This window comes from Pan paniscus, chromosome 7 (genome assembly GCF_029289425.2).
Source record: "Pan paniscus chromosome 7, NHGRI_mPanPan1-v2.0_pri, whole genome shotgun sequence".
Classification (NCBI taxonomy): Eukaryota; Metazoa; Chordata; class Mammalia; order Primates; family Hominidae; genus Pan; species Pan paniscus.
This window is the reverse complement of record NC_073256.2, coordinates 162,064,512-162,084,784: the sequence shown is the minus strand read 5'-3', so window position 1 is coordinate 162,084,784 and position 20,273 is coordinate 162,064,512. Positions and strand designations below refer to the sequence as shown.

The following is a 20,273-nucleotide window of genomic DNA, read 5'->3' as shown; positions in this document are numbered from 1 at the left end:
CTGCCCACTGAGGGGTGGTGGAGAGTGCCGGGGTGGCGAGGCCTCAGCCATCCCCCTCTGCCCACTGAGGGGTGGTGGACAGCGCCGGCGTGGCAAGGCCTCAGCCATCCCCTCTGCCCACTGAGGTGTGTTAGACAGTGCCGGCGTGGCAAGGCCTCAGCCATCCCCTCTGCCCACTGAGGGGTGGTGGACAGCACCGGGGTGGCCAGGCCTCAGCCGTCCCCTCTGCTGCCAGGGCCCGTTGGGTTCTGGTCATGTGGGTTTGCTGCGGGGCCGCTGTCTCCTTTGTGTGTCATGTGCAGTTGTGAGCAGCCTGTTGGGTGAGGAGGGGATTTGGTGTCTGCTGCTTGGTCTGGGTGTCCTCTGCGGGTGTCTGTGGTGATTGGTGTGGGGCTGGCCACACCTGCTGCCTGGCAGAGCGATAAGGATAGAAAGAGGAGCGGCGTGGCAAAGAGGACGACATCTGGGAACAAAGAGCAGATCAGGGAGGGGTGATGGGAAGATGGCGGCACGGCAGGGACACCGGCGCCCCTGGCAGAGGCTGTACAGCCAGGAGCTGTGCTGGGGGCTGCATGCCTTGGGGAGTGGTCCCACTGGACCCACCAAGAGGGTCTGCTCGGGGCCAGCTGTGGCGGCTGGAGCTCAGCATTGCCATGGCCATCGTGGACCCTGGTGGCCCCGTTCAGCCTCTGCACCCTCCACATGTTCCCAGATACCTGCCTGCCTCTTGGGACCTCTTGGCTGAGGGCAGCCCGATGGGGCCTTCCCAGCGAGAGCCCAGCCCAGCTGCCCCTCACCTGCCAGACTCCCTTTTTTTATATAATTCACATGCCACAAAGCTCACCCTCCAAGGTGCACAATCCAGTGGCTCTTAGAACAGTCAGAGTTGTGTAGCTGCTGCCACCATCCGTCTCCCACAGAGAAGCCCCACTCCCAGCAGCAGCCTCTCCCCAGCCTCGGGCACGGCGGGCCGGCTTTGTGTCCTGTGGGATTCACCTGCTCCAGACGATTGAAGTACGTGGAATCATACGAGTGGTCCTTCGCTCACGTCGACATGCCCCGGGTCCATCCACACCATAGCTTGGGTCCGGGCTGCATCCCTGTTACTGCTGAACAATATTCCCGTGTAGGGATGGGCCACATTTTGCTTCTTCATGCATCAGTTGAAGGACATTTGCTCTGTTGCCACTTTTTGGCTATTATGAATCATGCTGCTATGAACATTTGTGTGCAGATTTCTGTGTGAAGACGTTTTCGTTTCTCTTGGGTGTGTATACCTAGTTGTGGAATTGCTGGGTCAGGTGGTAACTCTGTGGGGTTTTTTAAATTATTTTTGAGAAAGATTGGTACTTGTCAGGCTGCAGTGCGAAGGTGCAATCACAGCTCACTGCAACCTGCAACTCCCAGGCTGAAGCGATCCTCCCACTTCGGCCTCCCAAAGTGCCGAGATTACAGCCACCACACCCAGCCTGTTTAACTTTCTTTTTCAGACAGAGCCTCACTCTGTCACATAGATTGGAGTGCAGTGGCACCATCTTGGCTCACTGCAACCTCTGCTTCCCGGATCCAAGTGATTCTCATGCCTCAGCCTCCCAAGTAGCAGGGACTACACATGTTTGCCACCACCACACCTGGCTAATTTTTGTATATTTAACCTTTTTTTTTTTTTTTTTTTGAGGTGGAGTTTCGCTTTTGTTGCCCAGGCTGGAGTGCAGTGGCACAATCTCAGCTCACTGCAACGTCCGCCTCCCGGGTTTGAGCGATTCTCCTGCCTCAGCCTCCCAAGTAGCACCCACCATCATACCTGACTAATTTTGTATTTTTAGTAGAGACGGGGGTTTCACCATGTTGGTGAGGCTGGTCTCGAACTCCTGACCTCAGGTGATCCGCCCACCTCGGCCTCCCAAAGTGCTGGGATTACAGGCATGAGCCACTGCGCCTGGCCGGTATGTTTGACTTTTTGAGGAACCACCAAACTCTTCCACAGTGGCCACACCAGTTAATGTTCCCACTTCCCACCGGCAGTGTATAAAGGTTCCAGTTTCTCCACGTCCTTAGCAACACTTATTATGGTTTTTACCTCCAGTGGGTTTGAGATGGTGTCTCTTGTGGTTTTGATTTTTTGATTTGCATTTCTCCTATGGCTAATGATCATGAGCGTCTTTTAATGTAGATTGGCCATCTGCATATCTTCTTTGGAGATGTGTCTGTCCAGATATTTTGCCCATCTTTAAACTGGGGTATTTATCTTTTTTTTTTTTTTTTTTGAGACGGAGTCTCATTTTGTCGCCCACGCTGGAGTGCAGTGCTGTGATCTCGGCTCATTGCAACCTCTGCCTCCCGGGTTCAAGCAGTTCTCCTGCCTCAGCCTCCCGAGTAGCTGGGACTACGGGCATGAGCCACCACACTCAGCTGATTTTTATATTTTTAGTAGAGACGGGGTTTCACCATGTTGGCCAGGCTGGTCTTGAACTCCTGACTTAGGTGATCCACCTGCCTTGGCCTCTCAAAGTGCTGAGATTCCAGGCATTAGCCACGGTGCCCGGCCTGTCTTTTTTTTCTTTTCGAGGCAGGATCTCACTCTGTTGCCCAGACTGGAGTGCAGTAGATCAGGGCTCACTGCAGTCTCCACCTCCCAGCCTCCTACCCTGTTGTTACTGAATTAGGGGGGTCCTTTGTGAACCTCATCAGATGGATGATTTGCAGGTGTTTTCTCCCATCCTGTGGCTGTGTTTTCACTCTCTCGGGGGTGGCCACAAAAGTTTTAATTTTGATGAAGTCTGTTTTTCCATTGTTTGTCTTATTGCATGTGCTTTTGGTGTCATAGCTCAGAATCCATTGCCAAATCCGAGGTCATGCAGAGCTGCCCCGTCTATTCTAAGAGTTTTGTCAGTTTAGCTCTTACATTGAGACCTTTCGTCTACTTTGGATTAATGTTTGTGTGTGGCATGAGGTAGGGGCTGACTGCATTTGTTTGCAGGTAGACATCCACCTGCACGTTTGTTGAAGAGACTCTCCTTTCCCCATGGAGTGGTCTCGACACCCTTGTCTACGTCTGCAGGGCAGGGCACGTTCTTGTTCACTCTTGTGTCCCTAGCACCTGGCAAATTCTCTGGCATGCACGTGGCACTCATTACGTTCATCAGAAAAGGCTTATGTGGGCTGATCGCTGTCTGCAAACAGACATCTCCAAGAAACAGGGGCTGCAGGAAGGTTGTTCCGCCTTGACAGCAGCTTCTGGGAGCTTCTGGGAACAGGCCCGTCCGGCCGGGTACCCTGAGTCCCCTGGGGATCGTAGACATCTTGCATCCTTCCACCTTTGTCACCAAATGGCTTATTTTTCTTCCCACTTCATTTTAAATACTGTTGCCAAATGAATCTTCCTCAAACACACCTCAGATTGCATCTGTGAGTTGATGCTGACCCTCTGTGGTGGAGGGCCGAGGCGCAAGTTCCCCAGCCCACACAATGTCCTCCCCACCTCGCCCTGTGCAGAGCCAGCCTGCGGGGCCAGCAGCTGTACCCCTCCGTCCTTGAGGTCCAGCTCCAGCCAGTCTGTGGGACCCCTGAGGCCAGGTCGCCCTCTGCGGTCTGAAGCCTGTGCCTTTTCTCTGAGCAGCAGCTCCCCAAGGCCCAGCATCCCCATGCTGTTGTCTGCCCTCAGGTTTCCCGAGGGTCTGGGCTCAATGCTGTCCCCCAGGAGGTGCCCTCAGGTTTCCCGAGGGTCTGGGCTCAGTGCTGTCCCCCAGGAGGTGCCCTCAGGTTTCCCGAGGGTCTGGGCTCAATGCTGTCCCCCAGGAGGTACCCTCAGGTTTCCTAGGGTCTGGGCTCAGTGCTGTCCCCCAGGAGGTGCCCTCAGGTTTCCTAGGGTCTGGGCTCAGTGCTGTCCCCCAGGAGGTGCCCTCAGGTTTCCCGAGGGTCTGGGCTCAGTGCTGTCCCCCAGGAGGTGCCCTCAGGTTTCCTAGGGTCTGGGCTCAATGCTGTCCCCCCAGGAGGTGCCCTCAGGTTTCCTAGGGTCTGGACTCAGTGCTGTCCCCCAGGAGGTACCCTCAGGTTTCCTAGGGTCTGGGCTCAGTGCTGTCCCCCAGGAGGTGCCCTCAGGTTTCCTAGGGTCTGGGCTCAGTGCTGTCCCCCAGGAGGTGCCCTCAGGTTTCCCGAGGGTCTGGGCTCAGTGCTGTCCCCCAGGAGGTGCCCTCAGGTTTCCTAGGGTCTGGGCTCAATGCTGTCCCCCCAGGAGGTGCCCTCAGGTTTCCTAGGGTCTGGGCTCAATGCTGTCCCCCAGGAGGTGCCCACAGTGTTCTTAGGAGGCTGGTGTTCTGCCCACATGCGCGCAGGAGTGCACTGAAAAGGGAACAAAATGCTATTCTTTGTTGAGAGAATTATCCCATTACATTCATTTGAAAGTGCATTTTAAACAAAAATAACAATTGGTATTACTTCTTTTAGGGCATAGAATGTTCGATTCTCTGCTGTCTGAGCTTCTCTGTACTCAGAAAAACTATTTTGGGAGTATCTCAACTTTGTTCTGCTAAAATCTAACAGAAGTGACGCGAGAACAGGAGAGCAGGCACCACTCCCTGCAGGCACGAGGCAACGAGGTGACGCTGCTATCCAGGGGAAGCCGCCCTGGCACACGGGGCCTGTTCCTTCCAGGCGGGGAGGCTGTGCTGTTGCCGAGGGCACCTCACTGCTCACCGCGTTTGACCTGCGTCCATGTGGTCCTGTCCTTGGTGTGCGTCCTGAGTTCTGACCCCAGACCTGACACAGCCCCGCCCTCCAGGTGCTCAGGCCGAAAACCTTGCCCTTCCTCGCCTCTGCTCCCCCACCCCTCGCCTCTCTTCTGGCGCGCACCCTGTCCCCCAGCACCACTGGCCTCCCGGAGCCTTCATCCTGCTCCCTGTGGACCAGCCAGGAGGTTCCGCATGGCTGGGTCGCCCAGGGAACAATCATGGTGGAAGGGGATGCAAACAAGTCCTTCTTCAGGGTCCGTTCACCTGAATTAGGTCAGGTCAGCCCAGGCCTCAGGCCCTTCACGGTGGCCCTGCTACCTTTGGTCCCCCCAGGCCTCAAGACAAGTTTCCTGCAGATGTCTGCTTGCAGGTGCCTTCTTGGGGTTTCCTTGGGTGCCCTGAGGCTGCTGCATCTGCCGTTGTCCTTTTCAATGTCCCAGCAGGTGCTCCTCACACGCGCCACCCTCCCCTGCAGGTCTGTGCTCATGGGAGCACAGAGCAGCTGTCCATTGGGGTCCAGGCTCCGGCTGGGGAGAGGAGGTGTATGGACAGGGAAGCCACCTGCTGGGGGACCGTGAGCCTCTGGCCTTGCACCCCAGGCCTGCGCAGCCACCCGGCTCCAGGAGGTCACGGAAGCAAAGGTGACAGAGACCGGCCAGGCTGAGGAGTGGACCAGGGGGATGGGGGCTTTGCCAGGAATTGCCCCACTCCAGGGTCAGTGCCAGCTGTGGAAGGTGTCAAGGGTATAATGACCAGGTCCCAGTTTGGGGAGTTTCTTCCATCTTCAGCGTGGAGAGTGGCCTGGACGGGGCAGGGGTGAGGGCTGGGGGTCAGGGCGACCTCACCCTCTGGCTGGGCCCCAGGGCGGTCGACAAGGCTCATGGCCAGGGACCAGGAAGAGACAAGCCTCGGGCCTGGCTGGGGTCTCCATGCTGGCTCTGTTTCCAGGCAGGGCTAGGGCAGCAGGTTGGGTTGTGGCGGGGGTAGGGGTGTCTCTGGAGCTGACAAAGACCCCCTCGGTGCACACTGAGATGTCACATGGTGACCGCTGCCCCCCCAGCCTTCTGCAGGCTGGCCTTGCAGTCACTCGTGTCAGGCCGTTCTCGCATTGCTGTAAACACCTGGTGCTGGGTATTTTATAAAGAAAAGATGTTTAATTGGCTGGTGGTTCTGCAGGCTGTGGAGGAAGCATGGCGCCGGCATCTGCTCGGCTTCTGGGGAGGCCTCAGGAAGCTTCTGATCATGGCAAAGCAGGAGCACGGGGCGGGGGAGGCACCACACACTTTAAACAACCTGCTCTCACAAGAACTCACTCACAGTCGAGAAGACGGCACTGAGCCATGAGGGGTCTGCCCCGACCCAGGCACCTCCCACCAAGCCCCACCTCCAACACTGGGGATCACATCTCAACGTGAGGTTTGGGGACAAGCGTCCAAACTGTCATCACCAGTGGTCAGAAAACACAAGTGACCTGTCAGTGCCACTATACAAGGTCACCAGAGATGGCCCTGCCCCGAGCACAGTGTCGATGGCATCTTCCGGAGATGGCCCTGCCCCGACCGCAGTGTCGATGGCATCTTCTGTCAGGCCCTGTCGGGAAGGCTTCTCTGGCCTCTGTCCCACGTGCCATGTGGTGTCCCTGGTGAGCCCACCAAGCTGGCCTTGTGTTCTGCAGGATGACAGGCGAGAGACCCTTGTTGGCCTCACGTCAGCTGGGAGCATGGAGGGCTAGCAGTTGGCACCAGGGTCAGGGCGTCGTGGGCCCCAAGGCAGCAGTGACGTGTTGTTCCCTCTTGTGGGCGGGGCTCCCACGCATCTCAGCCTCTGTAGGTTCCTCACGCCCCTCTGTGCCCCTCAGCCCGCAGCCCTTGTCCTAAGGCTTCTGGAGGAGGCGGGGCCTGGCCTGAGCCCCCACCTCACAGGCGCCTGGGCTGTGCCCAGGGCTGCTGATTGACACCAGAGGCAGAGTCGTGGGAGGCCTCCGAGCTCGTCGTGGGTGTCTCTGCCGCAGGCTGCAGAGATGGACGTAGCTTCAGGTCCCTGAGTAGGATGGCGGCGTTTGCCAGCACATGTGGGGGCCACCCTCTGCCCTGCGCACCAGCCCCTCCCGGAACCTGGTTGTCCCTGGATTACGGGGTCACGGGAGTCCCTGGGGCAGAGGGCCTCGTTGGGGAGCTGGAGAGGTCTCCTGTGTTTTGGTAAAGCTGCCTCGTGGTCACCAAGTCGGTGTCCTCAGGAGGAGGAACTGGGGACTTCGTTCCCCCTGTTGGTGTCAGAGGAGTTCGTCCTCCCGGGAGGGGCTTCCCGCCGCCCTGCTCTGGGCGCTCCTGTCCCCGGAGCCCCTCTGGGCCATGACTCCCTGCCCCAGGGTAGGCCCTGCCGGGACACGCCCGCATGGAGGAGCAGCTGCTGGCTCCGAAATGAGGCCGACTGTGCTACTTATATAATTTATAGAGTATAAAATTAACATTTTAAAATATGGAGACTACTTACTTTTTTTAAGCAAACTTTTTATTTTAGAACAATCTTAGATTTACGTGGAAATGGCACAGGCAGCGCAGAGCCTCTGTGTCCACTGCACCAGGGTCCTCTGGCCACCGATACCCTCGCCGTCATGCCGCCGGTGCCTTTCTGCAGTTGATGAGCCCCTGCCGGGAACTGTTACTAACGGAATCCACACCTTATGCAGACGCTTAGGTTTGCACCTGATTTCCTTTTTCTGTCCCTGGGTCCCACGTGACATTGATCCTGACGTCCCCGGGCTCCTGTGGACTTACCCTCTCCTGGCATTTGGTGACCTGCACAGCCTGGAGGAGGGCGGGCCCGGCGTTGCGTGACACGCCCCTCACCTGGACGTGCCTGATCTTCACCACGATTCACTGGGAGGAGGACCACAGAGGCGGCGTGCTGCTCTCATCTCACGGCGCGGTGAGCACGCACAAGAGTCCTGCCCACGTTGGCCGTGGTGGCCCAGCTGAGGCTGCTGAGGCTTTGCTGTGTCCCCCCGTGCCGCCGTGCTGCCTCCGGCTGTGAGTCTGACCCTCGCTGGGTTTGACGGAGACAGGCCGTGGGCTTCAGGTGGCCAGCCGGGTCCCCAGCCCTACTGGGTCTTACCTTCCCCTTCGGGCCCTGGGCCGAGTTTCTCCAGATGGCTTGGTGAGAGCCCCGCCTCCCGCACCCAGTCTGCCACTCTCCGCGGTCCCCACAGTTCTGTCCCTGCTGCATACGGCTGCTCTTCCCGGCTGCTGAGGGAGGCTTAGGGCCACCTCCCCATAGGGTGAGGCACATTTCTCTTCCTCTGAAAACATGTTAGCTAACACACATGTGTGCAGAGAAGTGTTCGAGGAGGCGCAGGCTCATGACGCGCCCCACCGGGCAGGCAGCCTCTGGCATCACCGTTGGTTTTGTGCCTCCATGAGCCTCAATGCAGCGCACAGCCTGCAGGCCCCTGCCTGGTTCCCTCACACAGCATGCGTGCTCAGGAGCCCTCGGGGTGGCCCTGCTCTGTCTTGCTGGGTCTGTACGCCCTCACTCCTGCCAGGTCTTAAGCTGCAGGCCCAGGGCAATGAGTCCCCACAGTGCTGTCAACCGGCACCTGGCACACATGGCCAACCCGTGTCCCTGCCAGCAGCGTCACTGGCTCTGTCTACCCCAGCTGTTCCCATGGGGCTGGGACCACCACCCTTGCTGGTTTTCCTCAGTGTCTCGAGCTCTGCATTTCCCTGATGGTGATGGGTGCTGTCTTCCACCTTCAGAGACTGGAGGCTGATCTGTGTAAAAATGTTTCTTCTGGCCGGGCGCGGTGGCTCACGCCTGTAATCCCAACACTTTGGGAGGCCAAAGCGGGCAGATCAGGAGTTCAAGACCAGCCTGACCAATGTGGTGAAACCCCATCTCTATCAAAAACAAGAATTAGCCAGGCGTGGTGGCACGTGCCTGTAATCCCAGCTACTTGGGAGGCTGAGGCAGGAAAGTCACTTGAACCTGGGAGGCAGAAGTTGCAGTGAGCCGAGATCGCACCACCGCACTCCGGCCTGGATGACAGAGCGAGACTCCGTCTCAAAAAAAAAAAAAAAAGTCTCTCTGCCCCTCACTCTTCCTCGTGTGGACCCAGCAGGCCTTTCCCTGCCCGCTCCCGTGTCCTCCCTCCCCAGGCCCCGTCCCATGCTGCCGGGCTTTGTCCTCTGACTATCCTGTGCTCCGTCCCTCTATCCTTCAACATTAGTTTCTTCTTAAACCTGTATAACACGTTAATTTCAGGGATTTATTTTGACATTTTAGATTTTCCACTCAATTCTTTATACATCCTCTACATTTTCCTTCCTCTGTAGAAACTCATCTTGTCGTGAATGCCAGTCACAGCAGTGTGCATTCCACGCCTTCTGGCTCCGAACCCGGATCCCCTGAGGAGCTGCTGTGGCCTCTTTCCTTCTCTTGGTTTTCAGTTGGTTCTTCCTTGTGCTTACCTGGCTGTCACTTCTTATTTGATGCTTGTATTAGCCTGTTCTCATGCTGCAACTAAAGGCATGCCTGAGACTGGACAACTTATAAAGAAAAGAGGTTTAATTGACTTACAGTTCCGCATGGCTGGGGGCGCCCAGGGAACAATCATGGTGGAAGGGGATGAAACAAGTCCTTCTTCACATGGCGGCAGGAGAGAGAAGAGTGAGAGCCCAGGGAAGGGGAAGCCCCTTGTAAAACCATCAGATCTCATGAGAACTCACTATCACGAGAACAGGATGGGGGAGGCCACCCCCATGATTCAGTTACCTCCACTTGTTCCCTCCCACTACACTTGGCGGGGTTGTGGAGGAGATTCGGGTGGGGACACAGCCAAACCATATCATTGCCCATCCTGGTGTATGAGATGGGCGTGCAGCCATGTGGGGTTGCTGATGGCTGCTGTCCCGCAGAGCAGACCGACAGCAGCCCAGGCCAGCCAGTGCCAGTGGGAACCATCCTGGGGACACTTCTGCTTCTGGGCTGTCATCCAGGCCCCCTTCCCTGGGCAGGCTCTGAGCCCTGTGTCAGCATGGGACCCGGTGCCTGGAAATGGGTGTGGTACCTGCAGCAGCCAGTTTTCTGGCCACTGCCCCAGATTGAAGCCCAGTGTCTGTGAAGGAGTCACACTCTGAGGCTGCTCCTGAGGCTGTCATTAATGGCTCAGGGGAGCCTGGGACTGCCACATGGGATCTGGCATCCTGGGGAGAGAACTGTCCCCCACACTGCGGCCATGGGAGGGATAAGACTGGAAGACACTGGGGGTGTCCTGGGCACACCCTGTGGGGCAGAGGAGAGAGGAGCCCGTCACCAAGGTGTAGCCCAGAGCCGGGAGTGATTCTGGGCAGAGGGCTGAGCTGATTGCACTTCCAGCAGTGTGAGAAACATCATGGAAGGAAGTCCTGTTGTGGCCACTGCTGGCTGAGAATCAGCCCTGAGGCCGGGCATGGTGGCTCACTCCTGTAATCCCTACACTTTGGGAAGCCAAGGCGGGCAGATCACTTGAGGTCAGGAGTTCGAGACCAGCCTGGGCAACATGGTGAAACCCCATCCCTACTAAAAATACAAAAAAAATAGCCAGCTGTGGTGGCATACACCTGTAATCCCAGCTACTTGGGGGGCTGAGGCAGAAGAATTGCTTAAACCTGGGAGGTGGAGGTTGCAGTGAGCTGAGATCGCACCACTGCACTCCAGCCTGGGTGACAGAGCAAGACTCTGTCTCCAAAACTAAAAAACTACCCTGAGTCACGGGGGTCAGGTAACAAGAGTGGAGAGCCTGGCTGAGCCATGGGGGTGCAGGGATGCCCCATCTGTCCCTCGGGGAGAGCCGGCTCCAGGGGGAAGGCAGGGCACCCGTCCACCCCCTTTCAACAGTTGCCATTTTTGTTTGTGTGATCCTTGGATTCTCTTTCTCATTTAAATTATGGGCCCTGCAGGGGCCCATGAGGGTTGAGATTTAAGAGCATGGTGTGTACAGCCAGCTGCCACAACCAGCGACATCCTCGGGAGGTCCAGGCTGCAGTGCGTGGCACCATGGGCGGGAGGTCCAGGCTGCAGCGCGTGGCACCATGGGCGGGAGGTCCTGGCCCCACCAAGCCTCAATCCTCTCTCCCTAGAGTGCTGAGCTGTGGGGGTTCGAGGTGCACCATGTTTGTGTCCCTATGTTTCTAACGATGGGAGACATTGACACTTTGTATCATGGGCTGAGGTCAAGGGTTGTCTCCAGGGAGAGTTGCCCTGGAGCTAAGGGCAAGAGAGTGCACGAGGGGAAGCCGGTGCTGGGAACCCCTGACTGGCCCCTCCAGGTTCTCGGTGAGCCGGTGCTGGGAACCCCTGGCTGGCCCCTCCAGGTTCTCAGTGAGCTGGTGCTGGGAACCCCTGGCTGGCCCCTCAGGTTCTCTGTGGTGATTTGGGATGTCCATGGAGAGAAGGAAGGGAGACAGGTGAGGCCCTTGGGAAGAAGAGTGAGTCTGCCATTGCATCTGGAGCTGGGACCGGCAGAGGCTTCTGGGGGGTCCCAGTTCTCCCTGCTGTGGGGTTTCCCTTAATGGTCCTGTGAAAGCAGAGAGGGACACAGGGCCAATCGGGAGAGGGCGTCTAAGCCCTTCAGACACCTGGACGAGTGGAGGGAGACACCTTGGCTCTGGGTGGAGACCAAAGTTCCACTGAGATGCCTGGTTCTCCTTAAATCCATCCACAGGCTCCTTGCGGAGTAGCTGGGGAGACGGCACAGGATGCTACGGTGGGGAACCCTAGTGGGCACCCAGTCCCGCCCGGGCCGTGGGCAGACCCCGTCTGTGCCTCCACGTGCCGGGCAGTTGTCTCCTGAGCTGCTCACCCCACAATGCGTGCGCCACTTCCTGTTGCGGTTTCAGGGTGGTGACACGTGGTGAATCTGGGTGAAGGCTGTTAACCGTTTTGAAAATATGAAATTATAAAACGAAAAGTTAAAACTTTAAAAATAAAAGGAAGAGAACATGATCAGTGGTATCAAAAGTGGCACAGCTCCCTCGGGACTGAAAGGTGCTGCCTAGATTTATTCGTCAGGAGCGACTGGGGGGGACCCACTGTGGGCTGGGAGGGAGGGGCTGGGCAGCTCTTGGTGCCTGGCGAGACCCCGGGCTGAGAAGGGAGAGCACGGACCAGAGCGGGGGTGGCCCCTGTTGCGTGTGGTTTGCTGGACGGTGGACGGTGGAGTGGGTGTGTACGCCGAGGGTGTGGCGAGACATGCAGGTGGAAATTCAGAGTCTGGGGCCTGTGGAGGGTCTGAGCCGAGCAAGCCGAGGCATTTGTTTGGGGGGAGTTGTTGGCAGATGTACTCAGGCTGAGCAAAAAAACAGGACCCCCACCACCTCGCCTTCCCACGGGGATGACGGTGAAACATCCACAGGCGGGCCTCAGGAGTTCTCATCTGCCTTCCCCTGCAGCCCTCCACCACCAGCCCATCCCCAGGGTGCCCCTTCTCTCACTGGCCCTCCTTCACTGGACTTCTGAGTGCACCACTGTGGTGTCTGCACTCAGGCCCAGTCCCACCCGCCTCATCCTCCTCCTGCGCCCAGACCCCTGAGCCAGCTCCTTCCCCACGTAAGGCCCTGAGCACCCCCACCTCATGGCCCCACGTGGACTGACCCTCTGTGCCTTCTGCCTGTGGCACCCAAACACAGAGGAGCAAACAATGCCCAGTGGCCAGGGCCTGAAGGAGGGCTTGGGTGGCGGGGCCTGTTTCTCAGCTGCTCATCTGCATCAGCAAGAAACAGACCCAGAACCCCCAGGGCTGCTGCTGGGGCCGCCGCCACTGTGTGAGGGCCCGGCTTCCCCAGCTGGCCTCTGGGGGGTGGCAGGGACAGACTCCGCCTGGATCCTTGGTGTCCCACGAGCAGGTGTGGTGTGCATCACAGCCTGTTTTCGGAGCCGCCGTGTCCCTGGCCTGGTTTCAAAGGGTGGGACGTGGGATGAAGGTCGCCCCCGCAGCCAGTCTGCGCCGGCCGCCAGGGGGGCTCTTTCTGTCTTTGACCTGGGGGAGCCGTAGGCAGCCCCCACTAGCCCGTGTCTGGGCCTGGTGTCCGCTGGCCCTTCTGCCCTCACCACTTGCCTCCCCTTCTGTTGAGCCCCTGGGATCAGTGCATTTTCCCTGGAAACAAGACCCCTCACCAGGCCGGTGATGGCGAGGACCAGGCCTGTCGCAGGGCTAACGAGACCCCTCACCAGGCCGGTGATGGCGAGGACCAGGCCTGTCGCAGGGCTAACGAGACCCCTCACCAGGCCGGTGATGGTGAGGACCAGGCCTGTCCTAGGATTAAGAAACGGATGCATGGGTCCATGGGGACGCCTCCTGGCAGCATCTTTGCTGAGAGGCTCTCGGTGCCTCTAAGGGTTTTTGTTTCCGTGTAGAAACATGGAAGAGGCCTCAGAAACATTACTGACCTGGAGGCTGTGCCCCCAGCGGGGGTCTGAGGGCTGGGTGGAGATTTTGCCCCCCATCGGGGGTCTGAGGGCCAGCTGGGCTCTTGGCCTTGCTGATCTGGGGGATCCTTGGGAGAACACAGCTTGGGAGCCCAGCAGCACTTAGCTGGGCCTGAGGCACCTCCAGACCCCGACCCAGTGTGGAGGTGGTGGTCCAGTTGCAGCGGAGGGGCTACTGAGCAGGTGTGACTCGCAGGCCTGTGCCACGATCCTGCAGGACGGAGCAGTGGGCAGTGGGGTTGTGGCCTGGGTGCCTGTGAGGACAGGAACCTGCAACCACAGCCAGTATGTCCCTACCCCACGTGGGGCCCAGGACCCCCCGAAGGGCTGCACCACCCTGGGGCGCTGGCGGCTCCGGGGGCTTCCCCGGGTGCGGGTGCTCAGAAGGGCAGCAGTCAGGGGCGGACTGGGCTTGGGTTTGCTTTCCTCTGTGACAGGATTTCTGGGTTTTGCAGCTGGGGCTGGAGCCGGGGTCTACAGGGGTGGGAGGCGCGGGCCCAGGCCGCCGTGGCTCCAGCCGCCCTAACCCTGTCTCTCCCCAGGTTGGAGTGGGTGGAGATCATCGAACCGCGCACCCGCGAGCGCATGTACGCCAACCTGGTCACCGGTGAGTGCGTGTGGGACCCGCCGGCCGGCGTCCGCATCAAGCGCACCAGCGAGAACCAGTGGTGGGAGCTGTTCGACCCCAACACGTCCCGCTTCTACTACTACAATGCCAGCACGCAGCGCACGGTGTGGCACCGGCCGCAGGGCTGCGACATCATCCCGCTGGCCAAGCTGCAGACGCTGAAGCAGAACACGGAGTCCCCGCGCGCCTCGGCGGAGAGCAGCCCCGGGCGCGGCAGCAGCGTCAGCCGTGAGGGCAGCACCAGCTCCTCCCTGGAGCCCGAGCCCGACACTGAGAAAGCGCAGGAGTTGCCAGCGAGGGCCGGGCGGCCCGCGGCGTTTGGGACAGTGAAGGAGGACAGCGGCAGGTGAGGGCGGGGGCAGGTGCTATGGGCGGGGCCAGGTGAATGGAGTGGGCGGGGCCAGGTGAGGCAGGTAGGGGTGGTGGGCGGGGCCAGGTGAGAGCGGGACTGGTGAAGGTGGTGGGCGGGGCCAGGTGAGGAGTAGGTCGGGTATGGTGGGCAGGGCCAGGTGACGGCGGTGGGCGGGGACCCAGGGAACTCAGTGTCCCCGCGAGTGGCCAGAGCCTCGTCCTTGGCTGTAGCAGCTACCGCTGCTGTCCCCAGTGAGCACTTTCTTGTCTCTCTGGGCAGCAGAGCCTGGCGCTCAGCCTCAGAGGGTTCTTGGTCCTCCAACCCTGCCCCTCACTGGCCCAGCCCCTGGCAGGTGGTGGTTCCTGAGAGCAGTGTCTGAGGGGCTCGCCCAGCTCTCTCTGCTGATGGGAGATGCAGATGTGGGGATTTGCGTGTGGGCGTGGGGTGTGTGGACCTGGGGGGGCCCAGGTGGAGGGTGTAGATCAGTGTGGACACAGCTGAGGGGTCTGAGCAGGCTTGGAGGTGGCCCTCTGGAGTCACAGTGGCCCCGAAGGAGCACAGCCTGTGTTGGTGGGAGCCCAGGAGACCCCTGCCCTCAGAAACAGGGAGAGGTCAGGGTAGAGCGCAAGGGCCTTGAGGTGAGTGCACCGTGGGAAGCGAGTCCAGAGAGGACAGTGGGGAAGAGCCGAGGCAGGCGGGCAGGACAGTGGGGAAGGGCTGAGGCAGGCGGCAGGCCAGCAGGACAGTGGGGAAGAGCCGAGGCAGGGACAGGAGGCTGGGGCTTCCCAGAGCCCAGGCTGTGGCCCAGGGCAGACAGTCCTGGCCACTGCAGAGGCGGATGGAGGCTACTCTGGAGAGGACGGAGGAGAGGCTGGACCCCAGGGAGAGAAAGGCAGGGGATTGGTCTCCCCCAGTACCAGATTTTCGGTGCTTGGCTGAGGTTGCCAGGGGAGCTGAGGCCCAGGGGCCTTCTGCAGAGGTGGGAAGGAGCCTGTTGGACTGCCGGGCTCATCTGAGGCTTCAGAAGAGGGATTCAGAGTGAACCGCAGAGCTCAGAGGACAGCAGGCTTCCGTCCCACCCTACCGAGGTGCAGGCACAGAGGGAGGCGGGCAGCAGGTTCACCCTGTGGACCCGGTCTGGCAGGATGAAAGGGAGGCCAGGGATGGGGCCTGCTGCAGAGTGGGCAGGAGTTGGGGCAAATCAGGTGTGGAGGAGCCACTGGAGCACACTGGGAAGACGGTGTTGGTGTCGGCATTCAGGGCAGGGTGAGCAGTGGAGGCTCGGGCGTGGCGTGGGTGAGCGAGCGGTGCAGAAGGCGGGCACAAAGAGGACCAGGGCCTACATTTCACATCCCACCAGCAAATATGAGGGTTCAAAGTTATGCACGGCCTTGCCAACACTACTTGCTTTCCTTTTTAGATTTCTTTTAGCTATTGTAGCCACTGTGAAATGTCTCTTTGGTTTGCATTTCCTTAATGACTAACGACTTTGAGCCTTTTTTCACTTTCTTTTTTTTTTTTTTTTTTTGAGACGGAGTCTCGCTCTATCGCCCAGGCTGGAGTGCAGTGGCGTGATCGCTGCTCACTGCAAGTTCCGCCTCCCGGGTTCACACCACTCTCCTGCCTCAGCCTCCCGAGTAGCTGGGACTACAGGCACCTGCCACCACGCCCGGCTAATTTTTTGTGTTTTTAGTAGAAACGGGGTTTCACCGTGTTAGCCAGGATGGTGTCGATCTCCTGACCTCGTGATCCACCCACCTCCCAAAGTGCTGGGATTACAGGCGTGAGCCACCACGCCTGGCCCCTTTTTTCACTTTCTTGATGGTATCATTTGAAAAACAAAGGTTTTTGTTGTTTTTGTTTTGTTTGTTTGTTTGTTTTTGAGACAGGGTCTCTCTTTGTCTCTGGGGCTGGAGTGCAGTGGTGCAATCTCACTGCAGCCCTCACCTCCCGGGCCCAGTGACCTCCCACCTCAGACCCCCAAGTATCTGGGACTACAGGCGCGTGCCACCACACCAGGCTAATTTTTGTATTTTTTTGTAGAGTTTGGGGTTTCACTATGTTGCCCAGGCTGGTCTCCAACTCCTGAGCCCAGGCAGTATGCCCACCTATGCCTACCAAAGCACTGGGATTACAGACATGAGCCAGTGTGCATGGCCAAAGTACAAAGTTTTTAATTTTGGCCAAGAAAAGTGGCACACGCCTGTAATCCCAGTACTTTTCAAGGCCAAGGAAGGCAGGAGTTTGAGGCCAGGAGTTTGAGACCAGCCTGTCCAACGTGGCAGAACCCTGTCTCTACTAAAAGTACCAAAATTAGCTGGGAGTGGTTGTTCACACCTGTAATCCCAGCTACTCGGGTGGCTGAGGCAGGAGAATCACTTGAACCCAGGAGGCGGAGGTTGCAGTGAGCCGAGATCGCACCACTGTACCCTAGCCTGGGTGACAGAGCAAGACTTTGTCTCAAAAACAAACAAACAAAAATTGACCTGTCATAGATTTGGGTTCATTTCTGGCCTCTCAATTGATTTGCATTGATCCATATGCCAGTACCACATTGTTTTGATCACTGTAGCTTTGTAATAAGTTTTGAAACTGGAAAGTGTGAGTCTTCCAGCTTTATTCTAATTTTTCAAGGTTGTTTTGGCTATTTGGAGCACCTTGCAATTCCACAAGAATTTGGGGATTGGCTTTTTCATTTCTTTTAACAACAACAACAAAAAAGCTTTTGGAATTGTGGATCTGTGTGGGGGATTGTGTTGGATCTGTAAGCTCATATTTCATCCAAGCAATATTAATTTTCTAATCCATGAACAGAGGGTGTCTTTTCATTTGCTTATGTCTGATTTTTCTTAGCAGTGTTTTATATTTTCTAGTTTACAGTCCTTTCACCTCCCTGGTAAAGTTTCTTCCTAGATATGTTATTCTTTTCGATGCTGTTGTAAGTGGAATTTTTTGTTTGTTTGTTTCCGGATTGTCCATTGTGGTGTATGGAAACATAACTGATTGTGTGTTGATCTTGTATTGTGCAACTTTGCTGAATTTCTGTATTAGCTGTAGTAACCTTCGTTTATAATCTCTGGGATTTTCTATATATAGGACTATGTCATCTGTGGTTAGTGATAGTCTAACATCTTCCTTTCCAATTTGGATGCCTTTTTCTTCTCCTTAACTGATTGCCCTGCGTAGGATTTCCAGTGCAGTGTTGAATGGCAGTGGTGAAGGGGCATCCTTGTTCTGCTCCTGATCTCGGGGAAAGCTTCCAGTCTTTTCTATTGAGCAAGTTCCTTGATACTCCTTGTGTTCCCAGTGGTTTTATCATGTGGATTTTGTCAATGCCTTTTCTGTATCAGTTAAGATGATCACGTGGTTTCTCTCCTTCAGTCTATCTGTCAGTGTGGTGTTTTACACTGGTTGGTCTCATGTTGAACCGGCCCTGAGTGTATATTCCGGTTGTCACAGCAGCATCTGTGTGCTTTTGAAAAACAGAGGAACCTCCCTGTGGGCTTTCATATGATCCATGAAACCCACGTGAGCAATCTCATGCCTGCAGTTAAACACACACCAGAGCAGGCCAGGAGTCCTTGGCCCTCCAGCGGCATTTCCCAAAGGAGATGATACTGAAAGGTACAGAATTTAGACTGTTGTAGAGGTTAAGGAATAAAGGACATTCGTGGTGTGTACAGGTGGAGCTCCGTGGAAAGGTGACTGCAGCATCTGGTTTATGGTTTAAATGGCATAAGTGAAAAACAAACCTATTGGTTTGCTGTAAATACTGACGGCAGTTAAATCCTATGGTCCCTCTGGAGAACAACTTCTCCCAGCCAGAAACGGGCAGGAGCTCATCTTGCACAAGTCGAAGCCAGATTTTGAGAATCGTGAATCATTTTAAGAAACAAGCGGACGAGCGGGCTTGGCGTTAACATTTTAAAAATAACTCTCCCTCAAGAGCCTGTGCTGTGCTGCCGCGCTGGAATCTCCGGTTTCCTCTCACTGAACAGAACGGACGGCTTCGGGCCTGTGCAGAACTTCTCAGAGAATTGGTATTGGATTATCATAATTTTGAATTTGTTATTCGTTTTGACTCGTCTCTGCAATTAGGTGGAGGAATTGGTTTATTTTTGTGATTCTATTTTCAAAATGTGTCAGTCACCCACACTTGCGGGGCTGTTCTTCCCCAGAGAGGCCGTGGGTCTGGCCTTAGCCTGCCCTGTCACCCATGGCTCAGGGCCCACTCTCTGGGGACTGGAGTGTCCATTTCTTCTCAAAAATGTCTCAGGAATGCTGGGGTGATGTGGGGCTATTGGGGCCAGGACTTCCATGAGAAGCTCTGTGGGAGATTTTTTTTTTCGTTCTTTTTTTTTTTTTTTTTTTTTTTTTGAGACGGAGTCTCACTCTGTCGCCCAGGCTAGAGTGCAGTGGTGCAATCTCGGCTCACTGCAACCTCCGCCTCCCAGGTTCAAGCGATTTTCCTGCCTCAGCCTCCCGAGTAGCTGGGACTGCAGGCACCCGCCACCACACCCGGCTAATTTTTGTATTTTTAGTAGAGACAGGGTTTCACCATGTTGGTGGCTGGGCTGGTCTCGATCTCTTAACCTCATGATCTGCCCACCTCAGCCTCCCAAAGTGCTGGATTACAGGCGTGAGCCACCATGCCCGGCCACTCTGTTGGGATTTTGACTAGAATTGCGTTGAATTATGGATTAGTTTGGGTAGATAGATGTCTTTATGATACAGTCACGTGCCACATAACATTTCCATCAGCAGCACACTGCATATATGAGAGTGGTCTCATAGATTATAATGGAGCTGAAAAGGTTCTATGACCTACCGTGGTTGTGTGCAACACCGTACTCGCAAGTCTGCAGTGATGCTGGCGTAGACAGACCTGCTGCACTGCGGTCATACGGAGGAGCAGCACGTGTGGTTATGAACCGTGCATAGTGCTTGACCATGATGATGATACGTGACTATGTCGCTGGTTTGTGTATTCACTATACCATAGTTTTTATCATTTAGCGTGCACTTAAAAAAAAATGTTAGCTGGAGACACCCTCAGGTGGGTCCTTCTGGAGGTGTCCAGAAGGCGGCGCTGTTGTCTCGGGAGGTGATGGCTCCACGTGTGTTGCTGTCTCCCAGGACACCATGTGGCGATAGGAAGCCGGTGGTGTTGATGATCCTGAGCATGGGTAGGCCTAGGCTAGTGTGTGTGTTTGTGTCGTAGTTTGTAACAAAAAGTCAGTTTAAGAAATTTTAAATTAAAAAAGCTTATAGAATAAGAATGTAAAGAAAGAAAATATTTTGTATAGTTGTACAATGTGTATGTTAAGCAAAGTGTTCTAAAAGACTCAAAAAGTTTAAAGAAACTAAAAAGGTTATAAAGTAAAAAAGTTACAGTAAACTAAATTTATTACTGATGAAAGAAGAAGTTTTAAATGAATTGAGTGTGGCCGAAGTGTACAGGGTTGTCAAGTTAAGAGTTGTGTGCAGTGATATCCAGGGCTCACTCACCGACATGCACAGCAACTGCCAGTCCTGCAAGCTCTGTTCCTGGTAAGTGCCCGGTACAGGTGTGCCATTTTTTATCTTTTATACCATATTTTTACTGTACCTGTTCTATGTCTAAATATGTTTAGGCACACAAATACTCACCATTGTCTTACAATGGCATTTAGCATTCGGCACAGTAATGCTGAGGTGTGTAGCCTGGGGGCAATAGGCTACACCATATAGCCTGGGTGTGTAGCAGGCCTTATAGCGGGCATGTGTATAACTGTACTCTGGGATGTTCACACAGTGACAAAATTGCCTGATGACGCGTTTCTCAGAACACATCTGTGTTAGTAAGTGATGCCTGACTGTAAAATCTCCTGCACGTGTGAAGACGGTATGAAATGGCATAATCATGGCTCACTGCAGCCTTCAGCTCCCAGGCTCAAGCAATCCTAACTCAGCCTCTTGAGTAGCTGAGACTACAGGTGTACACCACCACACCAAACTAATTTTTTTATTTTTTATTATTATTTTTTTTTGTTTTTTTTGAGATGGAGTCTCGCTCTGTCACCCAGGCGGGAATGCAGTGCCGCAATCTCAGCTTACTGCA

The 20,273-nt window shown here is 56.0% G+C and overlaps 1 protein-coding gene across 5 annotated transcripts in view; it reads left to right on the top strand.

Annotated features, from left to right (window-relative positions):
• Positions 1–20,273, top strand: part of ARHGAP39 (Rho GTPase activating protein 39) — a 150,004-nt gene that overhangs the window by 86,567 nt on the left and 43,164 nt on the right. For 4 of the 5 annotated variants that reach the window (XM_034966940.4, XM_034966942.4, XM_034966941.3 and 1 more), the window contains one exon: positions 13,736–14,167. In XM_034966940.4, coding sequence (XP_034822831.1) covers positions 13,736–14,167 — 432 coding nt within the window. Of the gene's footprint in view, positions 1–13,735; positions 14,168–17,955; positions 18,214–20,273 lie in introns of those variants that run through there. The other variant, XM_008972729.6, reaches the window with a different exon arrangement.